Genomic DNA, 26,988 nt, shown 5'->3' with positions numbered 1-26,988 from the left:
CAAGAAAAATGGGAGGACCTCCTGTCCCTTATTTCAGTTATCGGCATCTTCTGCAAGTTGCGGAGGACACCAAGGAAACGGGAGGGGAGTTCCTTTTCCACCCACCCACCCTCAACTAAAAATTTTGCTTGTCCTTTTCCTTGTTTAGCGTCCTCTACAGCTACAACAGATGTGAGAAACAAAAAAGGGGGTAGGGGTAGCTAAAAACACCAAGAGGGGGAAAGCCTCCCGGCCCCATTGCTCATTGTTGTGAACAAAGAAGACAAAAAATAGAGCAAGGAAGAAGAGATGATGAGATGTAGAAGGAACAGTTCTAACTCAAAAAGCTACCAACCATAAAAAAATTAAACTCTTAACAGATGTGAAATTTAATATTTCATCATTTTTTGAAGGAAAGGGGGTGATTCAATTTCTATGAATTACCTCACAGATTATAGGTACATCTGTACAAATTCCAAGTTGTTAAAAGCTGCCATGTTTGCGCCTCATAAAATAGATTTAAGGCTTAATATAACCCTTGCCCATGGAATAGAACGTCTCAAGTTTTCACATTCACGTTACAAAAGCTGGCAGGCACTTATCTACGTGATGGCTAAATCTACCCTTTCACTTCATCGTCGTCCTTGGCCACTGGGTCTTTCTCAGAGAGATCCCTCGAAGGGGAAGATAAAGATGATGAGACAACATTGGCGTCTAGGGGCTCCACATGGGTGGCATCTAAACAGATACCATCCTTTAAATGATCAATTGTTTCACCTTGACTCTTTTGAGAATTCGGAAGAGAGAGGATTTCCACATCAGATGGGCCAGGAGTTAATTGAGCTTGACCTTCCCTGAGTTCAGTATCTCTACCACCAGAAACCACTGGAATTTGAAGCTCACTGAGACTAGAAAACAGAGACTCCGAGTTAGAGGATTCTGCAGCAACAATTCGAATCTCTTCAGATGCATGGATATCTTCTTCTTCAACCACATCGGTAGCATTCAATAAATTGTTAACCTTTTGGTTGTTATCCCCGCCAGAAATATCAGGAAGAAGGGCAAATTCAGCATCTTTTACTGGATCCACGTCAACAGAGCACTCACTAGTGACAAAAGAAAGACCAGACTCTTCCATTTTTCGTTCACTTGTCTTGGTTTCCTGACGTGAAGAGAATGACTCCAAGTCAGCGCTTGGGAGAGGTCTATCATCACTATGGGCTGACACAGTACATTGATCATCTTTCTCAAGCGTCATAACGTCACCAGAAGTGGAGGTTGTTTTCTCTTCAGTCTCATCTGAAAATACAGAAGCTACAACAGTATTGTTTTCCCCTATATGACTGTTATCTGAGGCATCTACCATCACATGATTCATAGCACTTGCTGAAACAAGAGAGCGAGGGACACCATCGTGGGTGGAGTCATTCAACGGATCCAGTTTTTCTGGAACCAGATCACTACTATGACTTACTTCCAAATGCTCTCCACTTTGGACCATATCTGCTAAAGGCATAACAGAATCATCTAGTCCACTTGATACATCTTGTCCTTTTGATTTGTCTTCATTCAATGGATCCACAGAAGCCTCATAACCAATAGTTACGCCACCAACATTATTGTCTGACTTGGCAAGCTGCCCATCGGGTTGGGATGTAGGACCAGGAATGGCGAAAGTGGAAGTAACAGAGGGATCTATAACACCAGTTCCAACCACTCCAATGGCATCAACAGCTTTAGAAGCAAAACCAAGATCTTCACAAAAATCAGTAGAACTAGGTTTGCATGAGCCACCACTTGCCCCGGCAATGTCATCTACAGAAGTTCCATTCTCGGCCCCTAAAGCACAGGTATTTGTTAAAGCAGGAGCAGGTGCATCTCCATTGATTATATTCACACCATCAAGAAACAACACAGAAACAGGTGTCCCAACGTCTTGGTCATCACCATGGATAGAAGAACCCCCTCCCAAATCCACCACCTCATTAACAGCAGAAACGTCCCTCTGAACCTCCAATGGACATGTAACAGGAGATGAAACCATAACCTTCTTGCTCAATTCACTGGTATCCAATTCATGAGATGGTACAACAACTGATGGGTCAGAACCAATAATATTAGTATTGCCAATTTCTGCTGGTATAATGATCTCACTCATCTTATCATTAGCATTGAAAGAATCTTCTTGCCCTTCAACCATAGATTTGGGTGACCTTAACCCCAAAGCAGACTCATCACCGGCTGCTTCTGCAGTCTCATATGTGTTCTTTGGAGCTTCATCAAAAGCAAAACTTGCAGCCCCACTTTCAGTATTACTTGGATATTGCTCTACAGGACCAGTGAGAGAAGCAGTTTCTGCAGTGTCCGGATCAGCTACATTTGTACAAGAGTCATTTGTTGGCTCCCTGTCTAGCCCCTCAGAGATGATAATATCGCCACAGGAAGAATCAGTTGCATGAGTAACACTAGAAGTAGAACAATGTACCTCCATAATTGCCATGTCAATGCCAGCTTGATTTGAATCTGATGATAACTCAGTGACTGCAGAAGTATGATTTGTCTCAACATCAATTTGAACTGTCTTTGTACAGGAGTTCTCCTCTTTGCATTCGACCCTTACATCTTGGCATTCAGTAACCAGTGGCTCCTCTGGGCCATCTTGCCCTAAATCAGTTGAAATTTTAGCAGGATCATTAACTGACTTCAGCCCAGTATCCATCAAGATTATTTCCTCGCAAGATTTGTCTTTCTCAGGTAAAAGACTAGGTGCATTATTGTTCAACTCAGGAAAAGCTCCAGTAGAAAGCGTTTTTTCTAGGCAAGTTTGATGCAAATCAGTTGACATTTTATCAGGGCTATGGATCAATGGCTCAGCATCCACTCCGTCTGTATTTTCACAAGAAATGTATCCTTCCTGGGCCTCAAAAGGTGCAGCATTCTTTACCTCCTGAGAGAACTCCATAAGAGATGACTTTTCTAGGCTATACTGCCCCAAATCTGTCAAATCTGCTTTCCCAGTGCCCAGTTCTTGAGCAACACAAGATACAGTAACATCAACCTCTTGACAACACTCTGCAGTAACTGAAATTTCAACAGTATTGCAACAAGTCAAGTCAGAAACGTCATTTATTTTTACCGTTTTCTCAGTGTCCACTTCTTGTGCAACACCAGGTAAAGTAGCATTAACCTCTTGACAAACCTCCATAGTGATGGAATTATTGACAATTTTCTCAGTGTCCACTTCTTGTGAAACACCAGACAAAGTAGCATTAACCTCTTGACAAACCTCGGCAGTAATGGAATCTTTAACAGTGTTACAGTTTAGGTCAGCAACGTCATTTACTGTGAATGCTTGCTCAGTGTCCAATACTTGTCCAACACTAGGTGCAGTATCATTAACCTCTTGACAACCCTCTGCAATAACTGACTTTTCCAGGCCTAAATGACATGGCACCTCAGCTTCTTCAGTAGGCTCACAAATTAAATTGGATGCACCTTTCACTTCAGATACTCCAGAAGCAGAGCCTTTCTTTAGTGTAAGATTAGCATCATTTGCCTCTTGAAAACCTTCTACAAGAGGCTTCTCAAGGCTAATCGGCTGCTCTGCAAAGCCTTCCACATGTTCATGCATGAAATTTGGTCTGGCCTCTTCTCGAATTACTGAAGTAACATTATTCTCGTCTGTAATTCTAGGAACAACAACATTTACCTCTTCACAACTGTTGTCAAGTGGCTTTTCAGGTCCAAATTGCACCAAGCTAGATGAATTCTCAGGAAGACAAGAAGTTGAGATTGGTTCAGCATTCTGTGAGATAGATTTATCTTGTGAGGAATCCTCATTTGTCAGATCAGTATGAACAGCATTTGACAACTCCAACCTCTCTGCTGTTGGTTCATCATCAGCAGACTGCCCCGAGTCTATCAACTTTTCAGCAGTCCCACAGTGGACATCAGCTTCACCAGCTTCATTTACCACCAACGGTTCTCTAGTATTCGTTTCAGGTGCCTTCAGAACTTCTGAACCATCTGCCACATCCATGCTGCCCATAGTACTCTTTTCTGTAGGTTCACTTTCCACTGGATTAGTTTTAAGGTAGTTTGTCAAGAAAATAGTAGGCAAAGAGGCTGATGGCTCAGGATTCATACTCTCTTCTGTAGCAGCATGGACCTCAACACTCTGACCCACCACAGGAGGCAAATCTGGAAGTTTTTTTTCTTCATTAAATGCCAGCTGCTCAGGATTTATACTCTCTTTTGTTGCAATCTGGACATCAACATTTTGATCCACCACTGGAAGCACATCCAATAATTCTTTTTCTTTATTAGATGCCAATGACTCAGGACTCACACTCACTTCCATTGCAACATGAACGTCAACATTTTGACCCACCACAGGAGGTACATCAGATAATTCCTTTTCTTTATTAGATGCTGACAACTCAGTATTCATATTCCCATCCGTTGCAACTTGGTCCTCAACTTTCTGACCCACAAGAGGCACATCTGTTAATTCCTTTTCTTTATTAAATTCTGACAAGCATGTCTCAGAAACTGGGGCCACTTTTGTGACACTGGCCTTCTCTGCTGTTGACATATATTTACACTCAGATAACAAGCCTGAAGCTGGAAGTCCCTCACCTGTGACTTCATTGGGATGTGGGCTCACATCTTTCAAAACATGAACATCTACATCAACTTTAGTACTTTCAACAGATACAGCTGCCCCAGACACAGGATTCTTTTCTGTAGAATCAGAAGCACTTTCTCTAGTTTTTGTCACAACAAGCTTCTGATAATTCAGTGTTGAAATTTCTGCATCTCCAGAAACAATTTGTGCCCGACCTGGACACACACCAGCATTCTGAATTTTAGGACTCTCACCATAATCATAAGCCTGCACTGAAGTATCTCCTCCTGGTTGCTTCCCATTGTCCCCCTGCTCTTTTTCAGTGACAACATTTAAAGTGATAACAGCAGCAGATGTCACCTGCATTGGTGGCTCCAAGCTGGTGCAGCCTGCTGATTGTCCTAACCCAGAAACTGCATTTTTCCTTCGGGGACCTGGTTTGACTGTGACAGGTACTGTGCTATTATTTTTTTCTGCTTCGGGTGGAACTGTATCTTGCAATGAAACAACTTCAATGCTTTTTCCACCCCGGAGTTCCATTTTTGACGTCAGGTCACTTTGAGTACTTGCAGTCCCTATTTTGGACATCTCCTCTTCAGGTGCTAATTTATGGGCATGATGAGCTTGAACAGGAGCAGAGTCCTCAGAATTTTCAACTGGTTTTTGCTGCATATCACTCTCAGAGAGACCCATTCGAAGGTTTCTCCTTTCCATCAAATCTTGAGCCAAGGCTGACATACTCGACAAAGATTGGGAAACCTTTGAATTATCATTCTTTTCTGGTTCACTTGAAACAGTGCAATCTTGTTTAGCAGATTGGACCCCAGATGCAGCAGATTTAGTCTTGGAAACAGTATACTGCTTCTCTGCTTCCCTTTTCTCCTGTGAAGATACCAGTCTTTCTTGTCCCTCTTGAGTAACAGAAAGCAATGGGTTGGAAACAGTGCTCGATGCAGATTTATTACCAAAGGCAGTAGGTTTACTCTCAACAATTGGTGCTTGCTTTTCTGTTTCTGTATTTTCCGAAGGTGGAGCCACGCTACTATGTGTCTCTTGGGCAAGTGAAGACATACAAGTCTGGACTGTGGTTGGAGCAGATCTGCTTTTCATTACATTTGGTCCAATCAGAGGAACAGCAGCTGGCACCTCCCTTTCTCTTTTTTGTGATGGACCACCACCCTTTGGTGTCTCTTGTGGAACAGAGGGGCCTGGACCAAGGGGAATAAAGTCAACCACTTTCTGTAAACCTGAAATTGGGTTAACCTCAAAAGCAATTCCAGCCGAAGTTAAAGTTCCCACAGGTGTGAATAACATCCTGCCATCTTGAGTGAAAGCAACGGGTGTATGTGGGCTTATGGCTAATTCCTTTGGAAGCCCAGCGACTATATTAACAGGAATACCAACTGGTGCATCAGGTACTTGTTTTTTTGCACGCCTACGAGGAGGTTTGTCTGATGAAACATTTGGTGTCTTTCGACTTTGCCCCTTTGCTAGTGAAGTGGCAGCAGAAGGAGGTGGAGCAGGTAAAGAAACCGGAATTCCAGAGGAGGCTGCAGGCTGTGGATTTCCAAATGATGGACCCTTTTGCTGGGTAGAAGTATCAGGGATAGGAGTAACAGAGACAGAAACTTCATTCAATGTGGGACAAACAGCAATTTGAGACCCAGTTGTAAGTGGAACTTGAAGAACTCCAGATGGAGGAATCTGTGACTCCACTTTTGCTCTCTTGGGTCTACCTCGCCCACGTTTGGGTGGCAATGGTGTCTCATTTTGTGCTGGAGGTGCCCCTACTACAGGGGCTGGTGGCTCTTTTAAAGGAGGCACCAGTTCTTTTAAAGGAGGTAAAGGCACTTGTGATAGCAATTGCAACTCTTCGTTATGTGGTAGCTCTGGCTCATTGCATGGAATTGCTGGCTCTTTAGATGGAGGTGCCAAGTCCTTGGAAGAGAGTGGTGAAGCTGCCAAGTCTCTAGCCTTGGATCCACCAGAATCCTTCAGCACTGATGAACCCTTTACCTCTTCTTTAGGTTCAGACGCTTCAGGGCTATGCACCTGGCAAAGCTTCTCAAATTCTTCTTCGGTCCATTGGTCTTCATAAGAGCGTACCTACAAAAAACACAAGTTAATACCACCATAACCCAAATCACAACTGAAGCCAGAGATGCTCAGAATTGATTACCTGCTCCATAATATGGGTTAGTTCAGAAGAAAACATTATTATTTTATAGGCAATATATTAGAAGCTATTAATGGGCTTACCTCTCTAGCTCGCTTTCCCCTTCCATACTGTTGGGTATCAAGGCCACCAAGATATTCATTTTTACACTTGACTCCAATATTGGATGCTTCATAAATTTCCATGGCATTATAGAGTGCTTTTAAGTCCTCATCAGTCACTAGTCGGGAAGGCATCAGTGGTGAGGACTCTGAACCATCCTTGCTTTGTTCTTGCTCTATCTTTTGCCAAACAGCCTAAAAACAATTTTATTAAAGTAGGTTTCAATTAGAATAGCTGAAAAGAACTCGACAAGAATGTTTCATTATAAAAACAGCCATAATCGTATCCACACAGACCATTTCTTCTTCACATCGTTGTTTGTCAACTGTTTCAAAAATGTCGATCTCTGATTCACTGACAAAGAAAAAAAAGGAAAAGGAAACAATAGAGATGTTTAATTTAACCATACTCAAAAGATAAGTTTAAAAAATACATATAAGGTACACCAATACTTTTTTCAAAAAGCAAATGCCCCTGTAATTACGAGTAAACTAAACTACAGGGACCATATTATTGCACACCAATATACAACTGATAATATATGGTTGAACTCTGAAGCAGGTCCAATCAAGCTGGTTTGTAAATAATATGCTCCAGAATCCCTGTTCCATTGAGAGGTCCTATATAACTTGGAAATTAGAAAACAACTGCTAGTAGGAATAACCCAACATAGATTAAAGTCAGGAAAAAATTCTTACATTTATTAGTTGGAAAAAAACCGAAATTTGGCTAGTTATTTAGGATAGACATGAACCCAAAATTAACATGGTACCAGAGCAGGGTGTTGTTATGTGTAACCTTGTTCGTGCCTCATTTATCTTATATGCTTTTGTTAAGGAATAGTCCTACATATATTAGTGAGTACAAAGATTTTGAGTTTATTAGTTGAGAAAGAAGCTTCCTAAGTTGGCTAGTCATTTAGGGATAGGCCTTAGACCCAACTTCACATGGTATGAGAACGGGTACTCATATGTGAGCTTACACCTAAAAATTATCCACTTGTAGAGCAACAAAAGAGGGCCTATACCTAAAAATTATCCACTTGTAGAGCTACAAAAGAGGGCCTACACCCAAATTATCCACTTATAGAGCCACAAAAGAGGGCCTACATGTGAGGGGGAGTGTTAAGAAATAGTCCCACATATATTAGTGAGTACAAAGATCTTGAGTTTATTAACTGAGAAAGAGACTTCCTAAGTTGGCTAGTCACTTTGGGATAGGCTTGGACCTAACTTCACAGCTTTTTATGTTGTCCATGTTTCTAGTCCACTCTACTTTTTTTAGGCCATGACATGAAGGGGAATGTTAGTGGGAAACATACAATCTTGCTTAAAGCAATAAAAAATCATGTGGTTATTAATAAAGAAAAAAGTCGCATCACTTTGGCTAACCATCTTGGAATGGACTCAAACCCAACTTTGAGTACCATGACAGCCCAATCTCACCAGTTTGCATGAACTTGGTAATCATGCTAGCAAGTGCCAACAATGTTTAGCACGAATATGCACCAGAATAACAATCAGAACATAAGATATGGACATAATCAAATATACCTGCGGGCAATAAGATCATTTAGAGCATCATCACCAAGCACTTGAGCAGCTTCTTCTTTCTTGCATTCCCTAAGTAGTGACTCCAAATATTCTCTTCGATCCTCCGCACTATAAACAAAGTTTCGAGGTTAATACATCACAAAGTTTCGATAAGTTTCAAACAAAATATTAACTATCAAATATTGATGCAAACAATTTTTCTCCCAACCATTTCTGGGCATAACCTTCTCGCTCCAAGCAAATGTAAACATACAACCCACCAAATTTTCCTTGTATGAATTAATCGTAGACAAAATACAGTTAATACCTAGTATTATTGTCAAAAAATCCAGCAGTGATGCTCTGATTGGCAACTCCCAGTTTGTGCTCAGCTGCTGCTCTCACTTGTTCCTCCACAGTGCGCACCTGGTACACAAGGTATTTAATGAAAAAGGGTCACAATTTCAGTAAAGGTTAAGACGAGAACTTCGAGTATATCAATGGAGAAAAATGAACTACATTTCAGCAACTGAAATAAGTTATAAAGAGATACAAGTCAGAGTGTCAGACAGAGAAAGTTAACAAGATTCACTTGTGTGAAAAAAAAAATGTTTAAAAATTCAGAAATTAAGCTAGAGTATAAAAGCCTTTTCTTCCCTTCGGAAAAAAGAACCCACTGTTTAAGTGGAACATAATGAGAACCCAAACACTCTTAGATTGGCCCCATGTGTTTTTTCTGAATGTTGGTTACACAAACTTATACCCCATAGCCCCTAGTGAGTCTTTAAACCCAAGAGCTCAAACTAGAAACCTGCCCATGTAACCATTGAGCCAAAGGCCCAATACTATACTGAAGCAGAGATTTTTGCAACATAAGAATGAAAGGCGAAATATTACAAGAACTAAAATGTAGTAAAGAAATATATTCACCGTTTCAAATCGCAAAACAAGTACATCCCTCTTTTGGCCAATCCTATGAGCTCTTGCCTGTGCTTGCAGATCAACCTGAAAAGCACCACAAAGTGGAAGCCTTAGGACAAATCAAACTAATGACAAAAACTTCCTCATCTTAATGTGAGGGCAAGTACCTACAAATCTAAAAATGTACACATGGACATTACCTGAGGATTCCAATCAGTGTCAAATATAATGACAGTATCTGCAGCCTGAAGATTAACACCAACCCCTCCAGCCCGAATGCTGAAAGAAACCTTAGTGAAGTTAGTACCATAGAGTACTAGTGTCACCGTAATTCCAAACTCCCCCACCTCAAAAATGACTGGGAGTTTTGTTATTAGTATAATAAATGATCAAGAATAAAAAGAACTTTTACCTAAGAAGGAAAATAAATGCAGGAGAATCAGAGCGGTTAAACTCGTCAATAAGGGCTCCCCGCTCATTTCCAGAAGTATGGCCATCCAAGCGAAGGTACTTGTACCGCTTCCATGAAAGATACTCCTCCATAACATCAAGTAGCCTCGTCATCGTTGAGAAAAACAAAACCTGCAAACAACAGGGTTAGACATCTGCCTGCACTCAACTCCAAAAAAAATAAAAATGAAAACAACTACAAATTCTTTAAAGCAGAAAAGAAGCAAAGGCTAGAATTTGGGTCTTCTAATTTTACATTCAAGAAACTTTTTTGATAGATCATCCATGACTAGCTCATGAGAAAAACTTCTGATGATCATCCGGATAAAGAAAGCGATTGGTGCAGTAAAAGGTCACATATAGGCATTACATGACAAGCATTCAGTTTTGAAATCCCAAAACACTCAGACTATTCCTACAAATACCTTGATAAAAAAAAAAAAATTTATATATATTCACACTAATACTTCAGACAGTTTATTATTAATCAAAGGACTAGTTGAAAATATTTGGCATCAGAGCCATGGCCATGATCATGGCAAGAGAGTAGACTTCTAGGTCAATTACCATGTTATTAGGATCATTTACTATTTTCATTTAACTAATCCTTCATGTATTTAGTTATAATCATACATAAGATAGTCATTAATAAAGTGATAAGTGGAATGGCGATCTAGCCGTATTGGCCTTGCCACCCATTTGATGCCGAGATAGTGATAGGGTGTTGACGTAAGCCGTTGACGGCCGTGTTTATTTTTTACTAATGATTAAATTGTATCTGATTACTAACTTTAAACATGAATTATTAGTGATTTAAAAATATTCTAATGAACTAGAATTGGTTCTGTTTATTGAGTTTGTTTCTGTTTGTATATTCCCACTGATACTTCAGACAGTTTATAATTAATTAATGAACTATAAATAGAATTCATTAGCTGTCTAAATTTTTTTTTTTTGATAATTTTTCCATTTTTTGTAAGAAATTAGCTGTCTAAATTTTAATAAGTAAAAACTTCACAACTACAAAAAAATGCAATTTTCATGAAATAAATGCTAAGGACAATAGAAAAATAAGTGTTAAACCACATATAAGTGAAATTAAGTATCAGTTCATAAATACCCAAGTAAAAATTATCCAGATCTAATCTTTTTTTCTAGTTTTTATTTTGAAAATGAATCCAGATTTGATCTTGAGAAATTGCTAAATCACATACAAGGTGAAGTTACTTACCAGTTCATAATAAATATCCACGTAAGAATTATCCAGATTTGAAGTTCAGAGAATGAAAGTTAAGAACTACAGTTTTTTAGAAGTAACATTTTTTATTGGATGTACGTTAGTAATCTGAATCTTGATTTTCATATCCAAATCTTCAAACAATTAAACATCCATTAACGCACTGAAACTGGAGGAACACATATTAAGTACAAATGAGACTGTTACTAATGCACACACACGAGACAGATAATATATTTCTTATTTGTATATAATATACCTCAGTATTTCATAATATAAAAGAAAATACTGTAAATAATCAAGATCATAGGCACTGTTCAATATAAAAGAAAACCCAAATCCTTACATACCCGATGATCAGTAGCTTTTAGCTTGGGCAACAAACGATCTAACATCTCTAGCTTCCCACAGAGACGCACAATTGGTGGAAGATAATGCTTGGGTATCAAAGTATCAACCTACAACGACATTGAAGTTGAATGCAATAAGAGAATAGATGATGTGTGTACAGCCATTTGTGATGAACAGAGAGAGAAGAGAGGAAAGATTTGAGGGTTGAAACGCAAGAATACCAAAAGCAGTAGAACCAGGATATTACAATTTTTTTCAAATGGAGGATATTTACAAATTAATAATCTTGTATATATAAGGAATGGATGAGGACTCAAGTCCATGAAAGTTGGGTGGACAATCTTTTCAGTTTAGCCACTAGATTTACATCTAATGGTTTAATTTCATTTCTTCATATTCTGGGAGTTTTTGGTTGCCAGGTATTCATGCTTGATGTCCATTGCATAATTCTCATTCTATTATTTTCAATTTTTATTGGTAAGATGGAGATAGTGGCAGGGAAGTAAATGTTATGGAGTGAAAAATTATCTTGTAACTATCGAGAACTTTAGAACTTCTTCACTACTAGAAAAAGTTACTTCCTTGAACTAATCAACACTCGGATTTTCTTTTCTTTAAATCTATCTTCAGCCATATCAAAATTTATTATAGTTTGTAAGTAAATCATAGTACTGAATAGTCTATGTCTGTCAGGGTGAACTTTCATACGTGTGAACCTTTTTCCATATGAAAATTAGTGCAGTTGGAGCACAATATTGTAGCAGTTAGTACAAAAATGAGATTATGGAATTGTATATCATGTTTTGAATGTTTGAAAGAAGCAATGAGCCTAAAATCAACCACATATCATGCACACGAAATATAAGTTTTTAATGAGCCTACCTCCTCTGCATGCAAATGGCTCAGATATGGATGATTGCAGATATTGCGTAGTTCCATCACAGTGTTGTGAACTGAACGGGCCTAATTTCAGAAACAAGGAAAACAAAGTTTGTAACCTCTGCAATAAACAGATTTCCTATGCGAACTTTAACAACACTTGACAAAAGAAAAGGCCAATTACTTTTGAACTCCCAATTGAACCAAGGTTTTCCTCCACCCTCTTTATCAGAAGCTTTTGATAGGCAGAAGCTTCACATCTTATCAGCCTTTCTATCTTCTCGGGTAATTCGTTCTCAACCTACCATAGACAGATAATATTGTACAGTAAACTATGTCATAGATAAGCAAGATTTACTGCTTACTATTCAAGATCTAACAGTTCACACGAATATCCTGTGAACAATGGAAGATTTCAATCACATTCCAGATGTTTACAGGCACTAAAAGTAAAACAGAAATCGAGATTAACATAATCACTTATGTAAAATAAATAAATAAACTATCAACATTAGGGACATGTAATGCCACCTACATCTTAAAAAAATAAGACAATAAAACTCCAAACAGGAGAAAACCCATTGACATATATGTAATCAAGAACAAGCTACTCTCAGATAATATATAAAAGCATTTTTTTAAAATTTATTATATAAAAGCTGAATATTTGAAACCAAAGATTACACTAGAAATAAGCAATAACCCCATAAAGATAACTAAACAGAAGAATCAAAGGCTAGAACTAATTGCAGACCTTGTGTTTCAATCTCCTTAGTACAAAAGGTCTCAGGACCTGGTGAAGACGGTTTATAATTAATAGGTTCTCCTCCTCTGACAGTAAAGCCTGTTCAAACACAACAATATGTAAACAGTATTGATCAGTATTCTGTATCACCCAAATTTAAAAAACAACAGAAATTTATGTGGCCAACATAAAACTCAAGCACTGGAGCTTGCAAAGATGAAAACATAGCAGTAAATATTGTAAGAAACCAAAACTTACTTCATCAGCTGAAGTGTCACCACCAGCTTCAAATGGTTTATTGAACCACTGAGAGAAATCCTCCGACGAGTTGAAAATATTAGGTAGCAAGAAGTTAAGCAAGGCCCACAACTCCTCCAGATTATTCTGTGTAAGCAGTTAACTGTTATTTACTTGCCCAGGTTCTCTCTCTGATTAAGAACAGAGCTCAAGAATGAAAGAATTCAGTGAAAGATGTTCCAGACTAACAAAAACAGAATGTAGAGAGAAAAAATGCCAATGTAACCTGCAGTGGTGTGCCAGTTAAAAGCAAGCGATGAGAACTCTGATAGTGCTTCAGATCTGCATTCAACTTGCAGGAAGCATTCTTTATGCGATGACCTTCATCAATTATAATATAACGCCATTGTATTTTGCTCAGCTTTGGCCTATCATGTTTGTTCATTAGGTACTCATATGTTGTCAGAAGAACATTGAATTTCTGATGAACTATCCTTTCTCTGCAATAACAAAGGTGTTTTAGTCGTCATCATATTATTACAGAAATGCCATTTTAAAAATAAAAAACATTAAAAAATAGAAACTAGATTGATTTGCATAAAGTAAATTAATAAAAAAAGAAACGTTTATGATCTGTCAATACTTGAACAATTTACGCCTCTCCTCAGGTGGACCAGCATATGTAATTTTGTTTACGCCTGGGGCCCAGAAACTAATTTCAGAAACCCATCCAGGAAGAACAGATGATGGCACAACCACTAGAAATGGTCCTCTGTCGTTTTTTGTCTCCATCAGGTAACAAATTAATGCAATAACCTACAGAAAGAAAAAATTTTAAACATGCAATGTCCCTTCAATTAATCGATAAGCAATACATAATTGAATATTATTAGGGTGACCAAAGTTCATATACCTGAACAGTTTTACCGAGACCCATTTCATCCGCAAGAATACCATTTAAGTGATTATTATATAGAGAGACAAGCCATCTCAGTCCATTCATTTGATACCTACAACAACAGCAGGAAAAGTCTAGGGTGAATAAACAGGTAAGAAGTGGACATTGACAGCAGAAGACAAGAAAGAATGAAGATAAGACACTCACTCCCTCAATTTTCCACCCTGAAGTGAATTTGGCTGCTCATTTATACTCTCTTTTACACTGCAACGAGAAAACCATGGTAACTGACAATCAGAGCCAATTTTTATGAAGTTCAAACAGGAGTGAAATGAAATAGATATAAAAGAATGAACTCCATAGAATAAAATAGCAGCATAAATCCAATGATAGTTAAATTTTGAAACCAAAACAGCAATTCCATCAACGAGTCCAGGATAATATCAGTACCTGTGAGCCAAAAGATAGTACTTTTCATTGCTCTCCAGGTAATGCTGCAAATGCAAAAGATAGAAATCAGGTGGAGGAACAGAAACAAGTTCAGTGTTTCACCAAATCAGCAAAGATGTCAGGAGAACTCATATTCAGACAACTGAAATTATCTATGAATGGTTTATTGTGATCTTTTTTCTTCAAATAAAATTATGTTGAAGCAGGCTCAAAAGCAAAGCATGTCTTCATGAGAAATAGATCCGCTTTGAAAGCTCTTAGTTGCGAGTTTTCCCCAGAAGTTGGGTTGTCAATTTAAGTATGATATAGCTGGTCCTCATCCTCCAAAAACCATGAAAGTACTAGGAGCATCAATGTTTTATGAATGATGCACTAGGAGCATCATTGAAAAAAGGATCACCCTAAGATAATCAGCTCGTGGCTATTATGCTATTTTTCTCATGTTCATGATAAATTGGCAGACATATAAAGTTCTGGAGTAGGTTGATCAGATAGATCTTTCTTTTCTTACTAAAAGACATTGTCAGCACATGCCTTCTGCTTCTGATTTTTTTTTTTTTGTGATATCTGAAATAAAAGGTAAAGAAAGGACAAAAAACACTGCTGTACCTTTGCTTGGTCAGCATCATCTTCATCATCAATATCTATGTCATCCGTCTCAATGACAGTATTTACTGCTTTTCCCTCTTCCATTTCCATTTCAAAACGCCTTGCCAGGGCTTTTGCCTCTTTTAGTTTTGCACCTAGCTTCTGAAGATACTTCTCAGTCTCCTTGAGAAGCTGCTTAACACGATCTGATTTGGCATCCTACATACAGTAACAAACAGATTACTTTTTGTATAATGAAACATCTATTTGCCACTTCGGAGTAGCTTAATAAACTACGGGCCTAATGTGCAAAAAAGAATAAGAGATGGGAGAGCCTAGACAAAACCTGAACCATCCGCAAATATCCTTCCACATCATTGTTCTTTAATAAGTTGATCTTCTCGCGCTGGATTCTGTCAATCTTCTCACGATGTGCACGCTCTTTCCTCTTATGGAACTCCTTGACATACTTATTGAAACCCTTGCAACGCTCCCTCTTCCATTTGAAATGATCATCAAGCCTCTCCCTTCAAAATCAAACCAGCTAACTTTTAGATGTCCCTTTTTAGGTAAAAATAACAAGACTAACAACTGAGAATGCAAAAATTTGCATCTTTTGTTGCGTATAACAACTGAAACAAAATATTGATGCTTCTATACTCTTTTTTGATTGAGGCTCAATGTTAAGTTGTTCACTCAAGACAATAGCTAAGGTTGATAAAATGAGAATGTCCGGATGTCAGTTCAGGCATTCTAGGAATCATTTCCAAGAAAATTAAACGCTCATAAAAACCTGAACTTAAAAAAATTCAATAGTGCACAGGATACACACTTGTGAGCTTCTACTTCACCATAGAACTCTTTCTGCCTCTCACGAATCCTCTTTAATCTCTCCTCCTTCATTTTCTGCTCAAACCTTTCAAGTTGCTTCATTCGCCGCCCATGTCTATGTTTCTTGATTGATTTCAGACGCTCCATGTCAGATGTGACAGGTTTGAAGAAATCCTGCAGAAAATCACTGTCCAGAAACAGAAGCAATTTTAGAAGATAGAAAAAGGAAATAAGAAAAACAATTCACAGGTAAAAGTAAGAACAGGCAGCTACAGCTAGCTAAAACCCCTCTCAACCCCCACCCCAGCCAAAACACGAGATCTATGTATGGATATCGTACTGTAGAAATTGAATTGGATAGAATTGAAGCTCCCAGTGTCATAACACTAAAGCTAATTGGATCTACAATTTAAATAGTTCCTCCATCAACATGCACAACAATGAAAATAAATAGTTAACGCGATCAATTGCATTAAAAACCTGGAGTGGATGTCTATTTATTTTATTCAAGCTAGTTGATGGTCTATGACAGCTCAAATACAAGAATGAGAAAATGTGCCCCCATCCATTGGTGTGACCCTCCACACGTGCTGCTCTGGGGCATACAGCCAGTCAAGAGGACTTTCACAGCTCTGACACCAAAGAGAAATACCTTCTCAGACACTGTTGAAGCTGAAGCAGCTGAAGCTTTTTTAGTTCAATGACATTTTTTGTCCTTGCTGATATATCTTCTGAGGAACTCACATTCTCCTGTTAAACAGATCCGAACTCAGATAATCCCAAGCAATGAAAAATACCATAGGTTTGACAATTAATAAGGCCAGGTTTCTAGTACATACATGGAGGACAAGATCACACCAATTTGATCTGAGCATCTACTAGATCCTATGAGCTCTCATTTTTTGTTCAATATTTTTAAATGTAGGATAAAACAACATAAAAATATACTGCAGCAACAACACTATTCTCTTGGACTGTCTCCAAGAAAATGAACTGAAGAGAAAAATCTTTAAAGATATTGTGTAACACGTAAACACAGCACCTTTATCTTATCATAACATGCTGCGATTCTTTCCTCTGCCTTCTTCTGCTTCAATTCCCAATTTTTCTCTTCCTGAACTTTCTTTTTATGCCGATCCATTATGTACTTCTCCGAGGTAGTATACTTGTGAGAAGAAAGTGGACCATTTGAATTGCATTTTTCTTCATCACATTCAGCAGATTTAGCAGGTGGACCAAAACCAATGGCCTTGAAGCCATCAAAAGGAAATTGCTTTTGCACATCAAAAACCTTCGGAGCATTCACTCTACCATTCCCAGAAGCAAAATAGCTATTACAGACAACTGACTCTGAATTAGCAGGTTGACCATCTGCAGTACCCACATTTGTGGGGAACATGCTCAAAACCCTTCCATGAGTTGCTGATGTCTGCTCTTTTACCGAGACAGCATTTATTTGCATAATAGGCGTCTCAGTTTTATAAAATTTGCTTGGCCTGTCACTTTCTTTAAAAATTTGAGACTGGTTAAAGGGGAATACTTTTCTTGGTGCAGCTTCAGTTGCTTTTAAAGCATCATTAGTGGACTCTGTATCTGGAAAGCTGGTTATTTCCCCATGATCTACTTGTTTCTTGCTGCCTGGAAGAGAAGAAGAAGCTTGGCTTGCCTTTCCAACTTGTTGGGGCCCATGGTCAAGATCATCCTTATCTAAGTGACTCTCAGATGATGTCCTTCCACCATTCATAGAAGAATCTGACTCCAAAGCTTCCTGCATCTGCAATTCACCCTCAGGTTTTCTTTTAACCGGTGGAACCCACTTCTTTTCTTCCACTGCTGAGGAACGATCAGATACAAGACCTTTTTTATTTTTCATCTTTATTGAGATCTCTGCAGCCTTGGATGAAACATGTGTGTCCACTGGACTGCCAGCAGATGAAGACCCCGGTGCATTCTTGACAAATGAGATTTCTTTCCCAGTTTCCCTAGTCTCATTTTGTCTTCCAAAGACACCAGCTACTTCTTGGCTGTAACTTGACAGATCTCTTCTATGCTCATCTGTTCCTTTGCCAGTCAAATCTACAAGCGACAGTTAACAAAACCATTCAAACAAACATGTTCATCTCATCCAAGAGCATTCGGACACTGGGAAAGAAGTAACAAATGAAGTCTACTTACCTTCTTTTGGTGTGCTACCACCAAGTGCAATTTCAAGATGCAGTTTTCTAGGCACCAAGCCATTTCTGCATTTAAAAGAACTCATTAACAGGAGAATCAATTCTGTGAACATAATGGAATTAAAAAACAAAACAAAAAAGACAAAAAATTGAAGACCCAAGGAGGCAAAAATGAAAAAACAAAAGAAAAAAAAAACAACGAGGAACAAAAAAAAAAAAAAAAACTCATTCATTTTCAATCTCTTAATATTGCATTAATAGTGGATTTTTGAAATCACAGTAACATTGAATTCGTTTTCTGCAGTTTCCCATAGCAGAGATTAGATGAAATATCTGTTCAGAATTCTACTAATAAATTTAGTAATTCCTGTCAAAAACTCTTCACAGTTTGAGTCCTTAGAAAAGTTCCTAGTTACATTACAAATGTCCTAAAGGTTAGTGCTATTGCGAATCCAAGATCCACCCTAAATAAAAAAAAACATATTCAGTAAGTGAGGAAATGTTTAATCTCTTTTATGTGAACAAGGAAACAGAAAAAAAAAAGTGATTAGTCCACAAACAGATCGAAGTAAAATTACTGGAGCTGTTTCATAGTGCCCATGGGCACTGGTTCATGTGCATTTGTGGCATATGGGTCGAATTAGGAGTCCTACAGACATACACCCAGTACCACAACCCCCACTTGCCGCAAATGCACATGAACCAGTGCCCATGGGCAGCGAGGCACCTGCAAGCATGGTGCCTACAAGAGGCAATTGTGCCCAGTACAGCACTTGCACTGGGTGAGGCAACCATGCTCAGCGGGGTGCCTGTGCAAGGGGAAACTAGGGATGAGCCAGGGTTTACGCTCAAGGGTGAGGCAACCATGCAAGGCCAGGCAACCATCCTCAGCAAGGTGCCTGTGCAAGGGGACACTAGGGATGAACCAGGGTTTCTGCTCAAGTCCCTAGTCAGTTGGGATCCAAGTGCCAGAGTCAGCGCTGCATTCCCCAGCAAGATGCAGAGAGAGTTGCGTGAACCTGCCCAACCTAGATGAAGGCCGCATGCCACTGTGCAACCCAGGCAGAGTGCACATGAGGGTGTAGCAGGATGCCATGCTGGATGGCGGGAGTGTAACCGACCCTGACGTGGTTGGAGGGAGTGGAACTGAAGCTGCATGGTTGGTGAGCGTGGAACTGAAGCTGACATGGCTGGTGGGAATTGTAACTGATGCCTAGGTGGAGCTCATGTAACTGATTATGTGGACTGTAACTGATTATGTGCCAAGAGGGGATTGGCTACCTCTGCACCAGCGTAAATGATCCAGGGTTGGGCAGTTACTTGTAGATGGGCTAGCTCATGCCTGTATCAAGGGAGCACTTGTTCATGTTTGTATGATTCCTCTTGTTATGGAATTCATCTATTTCAATTAATTTCATGTTCTTTCTCATCCGCAGTGTGTTTGCTCAGTTTTTGTTAGTACTCTGGCCCAAGGATCAGAAGAGGAGGCAGATTAAACACCAACCCAACTTGGCCCCTTGGAGGCTAGGTCGTTCAGTGCTACATGGTCCATTCATCAACTGCTAAGTGCTTCTAACTTGCCCCCCTTGATGCCTTTTGTTGGTAATGTTAAACGTCAAAATCAAAGGTGCGATAGGTAGTTACTCTTTCCATTGTTTCAGCAGTTATATCTATAAAAATAAAAAAATTAAATGTTGCTTATGTCCTCTTTAATTATCAATTAAAGGCAAAGTTCTCCTCAATCTTGGGTCATAATTTCTCTAAAAAATTGTTAACAGTTTCTCGGAAAATGTGTGTACATGTGAGTGTGCTGTGTATGTTTACTAGCAGTTCATTTTCCCTCTTCCTTTTTCTTTTAAACTTTCTCCTCAACTTCCTCAACTAAGGCTGCACAATATAGGCTAAACAGCATGTCACATAATGCAGCAAAGATGGGTTCCAGAGCATGCCTGAAAGCCAGAAATACAAGGCATTGAGCTCTTAGTTGCTTCAGATGATGTTCCTTAAAGGCCATATCTGCAACAGGTCTGCCAATACCAGTTTCTGCACTACCCCTTGAACCACTGCCTATATCTTTCTGAATGATCTCTGATCTGGCTTTTGAGAATGAATCGTGGTCTCTGTGATCAGCAAGCTCACTTTTTCCCAATACCTTATCCTTATTTTGTGCTCCCAGACTTGGACTTCCCTGCATTCACATATTCATCAGCTCACATTTTCCAGTAACATCTCTAGCAACGAAACCTAGGTCATTAAAACACTTTAATCTATTGTATAAGTGGCCAATTAGACGAAAAAAAAGCATCAGATAAACACATAATAGCAAACATTTGTGACATTCAAGAATGACTGAAGAAAAATCCACATATGCTAAGTAATATTCCATGTTCAAACCAGTAGCAGACATCCATAAGAGAAAACTTAGTTGTCAGTTTGACTAGATAATGAATATAAATTGTATATCCACTTTACCATCTATCCAGTAGTAAAGAAGTTGCAAATCATTTAGCAACAACACATATCAGTATGCAAAGTTATCAAATTATGAAACTATATTTTGCTCAAATGTCATATATGAAAAGCATAGACATTTCAAAACTAGTTATCAAATTCTAGAGAAAAAACTGTAAGGACTTAAACCTTAACACTTTTCATTCACCACAACAATAACAAAGAAACAAAAAAATAAAAGTTAAAGAGGATACACATTTTAAGAAGTTAGATTGATATACAAAGTAACTAGCATTACCACCTTTTTTAAAGTATTACCACCTAAAAGATTACATATTTATAAGCACATACAAACACATCCCTCTAGATAATAATTATTTACACACACCTCAAAAATGAACAAAATTAAAAACATACTCTTGTCAAATATTTCACATTACATAACATAGGATATGAAAAAAGACCAAGTCACCCCAGTAAAAGACTACTCACTCTCTGATTTAATATGAAATTCTTCACTAGCTATATAACATGTAGATATGCAGCCACTAAGAAACCTAGCCAACCATCTCCATATTAAAGTAAGAGACCCACATCGAAACAAACCGTTCAACATATTCAGTGGCCCCAAGGTCCAGATTATAAAAGCGATAATGGCAAAAGAAGTCAAAGCTCTTTAAAAGTTTGCTGAGTCTTTGACAAGCAACTAGTTTTCCCTTTCAGAAATAAATAGGTGACACGGTTTAACAAGAACATGAGTATAAAACCTTAGGTTATGTTGTGTGTATCCATCTCTATAACCAATATAAAAAATCATAACAACAATAACAACAACAATGATAATATCAATAATAACAAAACATTAATAAGAGCCACCTGTCCCATCTTATATGCATTTGTCACTGAATGAGAAAGTCCTCCATCATCTCCGGGAGAAGAGGAAGTTATATGGACTCTTGGAACTTTATCTGGATAAACTTCCCCAGATCTCTCCCTCTGCATTCTTAATACTGTATCTTGATTCTCAAAAGAATTGCCAGCATGAGTTGCAACAGAAAAACCTGCTTTCGCTGTTGAATAAGAGCTGAAAGCACCAGATAGCTCATTATTTCCTTTCACAGCCCCACTTGAAATATTTGCGGTTAGGTTACCACCATGTAACACATTATTCAGAGGTCCAGATGCTTTTCTTGGAAATTCAAAGTTTTGTTTGTCTGGAAAACGAGAGTCGTGAATGTTCGTTTTAAGCTCAGATCCATGTGTAGCTGCTTCGATACTACTTGCTGGAGATGGATCCATTGGCTGTTGAATGGAACTTCTATCCTCTAACATATAACCAGAAGGCACATTTGAAACAAACTTAAAACCTTGAGCATTATCAGTTGGCAAACCATGTTTAGTTTGATTCCACAAACCCTTAGAACTCAAACCAGATGAAACAGGAAAATTATCTTCCTTTGCTCTAAATATAGATCCAGGACCAGCAAGCTGAGCAGAACTCATTTGAGAATTTTCAACCCCCTTCATGGAAACATTGCCTTCAGCATCACCTCTGTTCATTGCTTTCCCCTTTTTTAAATTGAGTGCAGTGTTTGGATTATTATCTTGTGGCACATCCATAGTTATAGAGTCTGACTTCTTTCTCTTCCCAGCAATCTTTTTACTATCCTTATGTTTGGTAGAATCATGCCTTTCCTGAGAGTTTGCAGACCTAGTGTCTTCCATGCCCAAGCTACCTGGACTTTCATGCTCAAACGACTTGGTACTGTCCCCCCGAGTGGGCACCAATGGTGGTCTATTTGAAAAACCGGCATCCTGCTTAACCATCTCATTCTCAGTTGAAGAAGTTAATTTAGAATCTTGTTCCTTGCTCCTACTGCTTGAGACAGCCTGCCAACCACTGCTTGGCCCACATTTGAGAGGTGTGTCAACTCCACCAAGCGAGAAAGAATTTTCTTGAACATCTTTGTCTTTAGATTGTAGCTGTCCAGTATCTTGCATTGGAGCAGCACCAGACAGTGGAAGACGAGAAGACATCAATGCATCAATATCTATACCATTCTGGGTTATGACAGTCTCCATGGCTCTGGAAAGGGGGAAAAATCGAATTAAATTTGAATAGTTATGGCCATACATAAATGCAGGATCATACAGTTTTCACACATTAAATCCTACTACAGTAGCCAATCATTCCAGACATCTGCCAGCCTCATTTAAAGGATCTCTCTGTGGCTAGGGCATGATATAACTGAACAATGAGTTTTTCTAGACCACACAACTAAACAATAAGAATTGTTTGGTTGTGGAATGTAAATCGAATCTTTTCAAACTGTCCTTAGAATTTCACTTTACATGGTACAAGTATTTGAATCATTTCTTTGCTGAAAAATTCAGGTGGTGAGTTGCAATTGTTTGCATGACACAAATTTTCCAGAAGCTGCTCATCGCAAGCTTTCCTTGCTCTGAGAAAATTGTTGTCTCACGTGAAGAAAGTGTGCAAGTATGAGATGTAGAACAAAATGTCATAAATAATTTTCTGGTGCAATCATCCTTTTAATTTTTTTTGAGACAGCTTTTACTTACCAATCACATGCAAACTTTTGACTTTAAAAAAAAAAGAAAAAAAAGTCATTTTAAAGAAAACAATTGAACCATCTGGGTGTGGGAATACATACTGCAATTTTCTCCAAAAACAATGAGAGCCTATGAGTAACAATCAAATACAAAAACACAAAGTCTTACCTGGAGATTACTTGATAAGGCAGGGAATTCTCTTTTCCACTTAATTTCATATGTTGGCATATCTGATATGAACATCCATGCATCAGGAATTAAAATTAGAATCATATCTAGTCAAGGACTCTATTTTCTTGATATTAAGGAAAAAAACTGCAGGAAACAAGACACACCACATAAAGTTTTCTAGCAAGCTTTGAAGGCTCGTCTTTGGAATCTTGAATAAGCTTCTGCAGAAATTTTGCTGCCTCCATTTCAACATGCGGAGAAGATGCCATCTTGTGAAAGAAACCTGCATCAGAGAGAAATTAAAGGTCACGTCAGACTTTCCTCTCACGCCATGGTCGGTTATTTTCTCAACACATCCAAAAAGAAGAAGAAAAAAGTTCCCAAATGCACACGCATGCACCCAACTACCCCATTACCTGTGAGACTTGAACCCAATATCGAGCATTAAGAAAAAAAAGGCAGAAATCATAAAGTCCTCAAATGCAATCATAGTCCCATCAGTGGGTGCTGAAAGTCAAGGGTAGACTAGGAATTCACTCGAGTAACTTGGGAAGCATTAGGCATAGATAATAAGCAGACATTAAAGAATCACCTAAACACTTCATAGTACTCTGGAGATCACCTATATGTTCCATTTCCAATTTTTTTATTATCCAAACATTTCTCCTTTGTTTTGTGGGGTAGAAATGAGAACAGACTAACTCAAAGACGCTATTTGACATGAGAAATCTTAAAGACATCATTCCCACTTGATGTTTTAACTTTTACTACTTGGACGGCAGTCTTAGATATGATTGGGTTTAATTATTAAAAAAAATGATTGCATGTTGTTTCATTGCTCCACTTCCTATAATGTTTAGGCCTTATAGTTTTTTTTTCTCCTTCCCCCAATATGCCCAGTGAGACACCGATACACCAAATAACTAAGAGCAAAGTTTTCAATTTTTTGAATGGAGTTAACAATGCTCAATTGTCATGGAAAGGGACACTACTTTCAGCCCAAATGGTTTTTTCAGCAAGAACAAACACACTTGTGGTTAAGAATAAAAAGCTTTCTGAGGTAGTTGTGCAAAGATATCTTCTATGCGTCAGTGTGCTTAAAAAACTCTTTCCCCAAGGAAAAAAGAAAAAGAAAAAAAAGTACATAGATAAAGTGTCAAGGTTAGTCCTATAGACAGATCAACAGACTTTGTGTGCACAAATGTTATCCTGTAGGCTTGTGGGAAACCTGCTCTCGTTGAACAAAAAAAATCACTATGGATGCAACCGGGAAGCTCCTTTTTTGCTTTTTAAAATGGCAAGTACTCAATAAAGAGAAAAGGGAAGTACAAGAAGATCACAAGAGCCAAGCACGTCAAAAAAATGTACAGTAGAAAATAAAGAAGACAAAAAATAACAGTTCAGAAGAGTACCAACCAAGGTTTCGCACTAGCTTAACTAAATTCATACACAGAACCTGAAAGATTTAAGATTATCTGAACCCACACACAAACCCAATACCAATAAGGATAATTATTCTGTTATTCTAATTTTGGCATTCATACATTAATCTTCTTTAATCTGGCAACAAGTTCTGGATCGCAGTACGTGGTATGAAGTCTAATGGAGAAATATCTACATCTAGAATCCTGAACTTAGTGAAGAACTTAAAAAAACTCAGGGAAGAACTTCATGCTGAAGTGAAACATAGTCAACCTGTTGTAACAGAAGAGGGAGAAGCTGGATATGGTCAATTTCTACAACTGGTATTACAGAAAAAGCGCAGTTGCTGGGTGATTTAGTAAGTCCTGCATCAACGGATAGCCGGAAATAAACAAAATAACTAATTGGAAAGCTAAAATCTAGTCCAGAGACTTTGCCTCATCGCCATAAATGAATTTTGTACAATATTGAAGTGAGAATAAGACATCAGTAAATCCAAACATTATGCGATTTAGGTACCACTGTAGAACCAAAGCTACAACTAGATAAACAAAACAAAGACACTAACCACACATGGAACCTCGAAACAGCGAATACGCCGATCACGGCAACTAAATTTTATTGTTGCCTGAATGCACGCATGACAAAGGAGTTCGCTGGATACAATTCCACCCAACAAAAAAATAGGCGAAAAAGATTACCCAAAATTCGTACCTGTTCCTTATACGATTACGGAATTTAAATGGACCTCTCAAGGAGGAAACGACGACAACACAGGATGGGAAATTACAATCCTACGCATGGCGACGAGCTGTCATATCGACTTGATTGAAATCCTCAGTGAAAGTCAGTGGAGAAACTAAGAATTTCTTGAGTGGATGAAGCGCGAAAAAATGAATCCACTCCCGGTTGGAACTCAGACGCAAAAGATGATCGTGTAAATTAGGACTGCAACCCTAAAAACACCATTAACGCGAACAAGCAGTTTCATCCGTCTTCCGAGTTCCCATCGATATCTGTTTGCTGTATTGTTTCGACACAGTTACGTTTTGTACGCGCATGAAAAGTGAAAGATGAACATGAAAGTTAATTACCCGATTAATGTGAAAGTGAAATTGTAGGGCGAGAGTGTGAGGGAAAGAGCGACGGAGCGAAGGAAAGGAAAAACGACTGAAAAGCAAATACCTACGTAATTGACTTTCACCCCAATAAAAACACATATTAACACGTTTTGTCTAGTGAAAATGGATTCACTTTCACTTTTAGAGTAATTTTACCCGATTATCTAATTATCCGTTTTATGTATTTAATTATGAAAAACGTATATGAATAATGAAATATCTATAAGAAGGGGAAGATAACACTATTCTTTAATATTGTAAAGATGTTTTATTAATTCTATAGTTTTAAATATTTTTTTAATATAAATTATGTGATATTTTAATTTAATTGAAATTTAAATTATTTTTATTATTTATTATCACGAGTTTTAAAATAATATATTATACTATTTATTTACTAACTCATTTACCCTTTTAATTGAAGGTAAACTAATTAAAAAAAATTTGATACATAACAAATTAGTAAACAGAATGAGAAACGCAATACCCGTTACCTATTATAGCCTTACATAATAATCATTTTATGTAACGAACTAATGTACGAGCGTAACCACAGGGGAAATAAAATTTTAACTTATTTTAATAATAAAAAAATCATATATGTGATTATATTAAACTGTAATGCAATACATAAACAAATAAATAAATGTTAATTAAATAATAGTAACAATAGTATATTAATAAATATTAATTAATTAATTAAAATAAGTTAATGTCAACTTTATTTTTCATTGGACTATTACCCTACCATGTTGTGTTCAAATTTCAATTAGGTAGATTTTTTAGATGAATATGATAACTAAAAAATGTTTAAAAATATATTATAATATTAAAATGTTATAAATTATAAGCATTAATTATATACAAAATATTCATCGGTATTGTAATCGATTTACGATAAACTTATGTTGTTATTTATTTATAATTATCTTTTAAAAATAACCGCTAACATTGTAAAATGGGTGTACTTAAAATATTTTTGAATTTGAATATATTTAAAAAAATAAAAATATAAAAAAAAAGTCCTTGTATTAAGCCTTAACCTATGAAATTGCATTAGATGATCAGATAC

General features: G+C 37.8%; 1 protein-coding gene across 3 annotated transcripts; it reads right to left on the bottom strand.

Annotated features, from left to right (window-relative positions):
* Positions 1–336: 336 nt before the first annotated feature.
* On the bottom strand, positions 337–25,797 carry LOC137959201 (chromatin structure-remodeling complex protein SYD-like). 3 transcript variants are annotated; one of them, XM_068806570.1, is made up of 30 exons: positions 25,510–25,797; positions 25,069–25,160; positions 23,538–23,656; positions 23,371–23,432; positions 21,505–22,714; positions 20,127–20,365; positions 18,179–18,243; positions 17,046–18,079; positions 16,656–16,753; positions 16,005–16,190; positions 15,519–15,699; positions 15,194–15,391; positions 14,585–14,628; positions 14,342–14,398; positions 14,150–14,246; positions 13,880–14,052; positions 13,523–13,736; positions 13,258–13,383; positions 13,009–13,098; positions 12,439–12,555; positions 12,258–12,338; positions 11,375–11,482; positions 9,750–9,919; positions 9,538–9,616; positions 9,347–9,421; positions 8,745–8,842; positions 8,438–8,545; positions 7,181–7,238; positions 6,866–7,078; positions 337–6,712 (listed from the first exon to the last, which is right to left on the bottom strand). In XM_068806570.1, exons 3-30 carry the CDS (start codon positions 23,640–23,642, stop codon positions 599–601), a joined length of 11,400 nt encoding a protein of 3,799 aa, XP_068662671.1. In that variant the 5' UTR covers positions 23,643–23,656; positions 25,069–25,160; positions 25,510–25,797; the 3' UTR covers positions 337–598. The 3 variants fall into 3 exon arrangements, with proteins under 3 accessions (XP_068662671.1, XP_068662670.1, XP_068662669.1); XM_068806569.1 differs by lacking the exon at positions 25,069–25,160; XM_068806568.1 differs by lacking the exons at positions 25,069–25,160; positions 25,510–25,797 and adding an exon at positions 25,364–25,442.
* Between the last annotated feature and the right edge of the window lie 1,191 nt (positions 25,798–26,988).

The sequence above is a fragment of the Aristolochia californica genome, unplaced genomic scaffold, assembly GCF_029961685.1.
Source record: "Aristolochia californica isolate CCGP_79_NKW_82.1479 unplaced genomic scaffold, dmAriCali1.0.hap1 SCAF_3, whole genome shotgun sequence".
Taxonomy (NCBI): domain Eukaryota; kingdom Viridiplantae; phylum Streptophyta; class Magnoliopsida; order Piperales; family Aristolochiaceae; genus Aristolochia; species Aristolochia californica.
This window is presented reverse-complemented; position numbering and strand designations above follow the sequence as displayed.

Excerpts from the sequence above, each read along its gene's own strand:
- LOC137959201 (XM_068806568.1), bottom strand. Across the intron at positions 8,546-8,744 it reads TTTTTTGACAATAATACTAG|TGCGGAGGATCGAAGAGAAT; the intron begins GTATTAACTGTA and ends CTTTGTTTATAG. Across the intron at positions 6,713-6,865 it reads GGGGAAAGCGAGCTAGAGAG|GTACGCTCTTATGAAGACCA; the intron begins GTAAGCCCATTA and ends TGTTTTTTGTAG.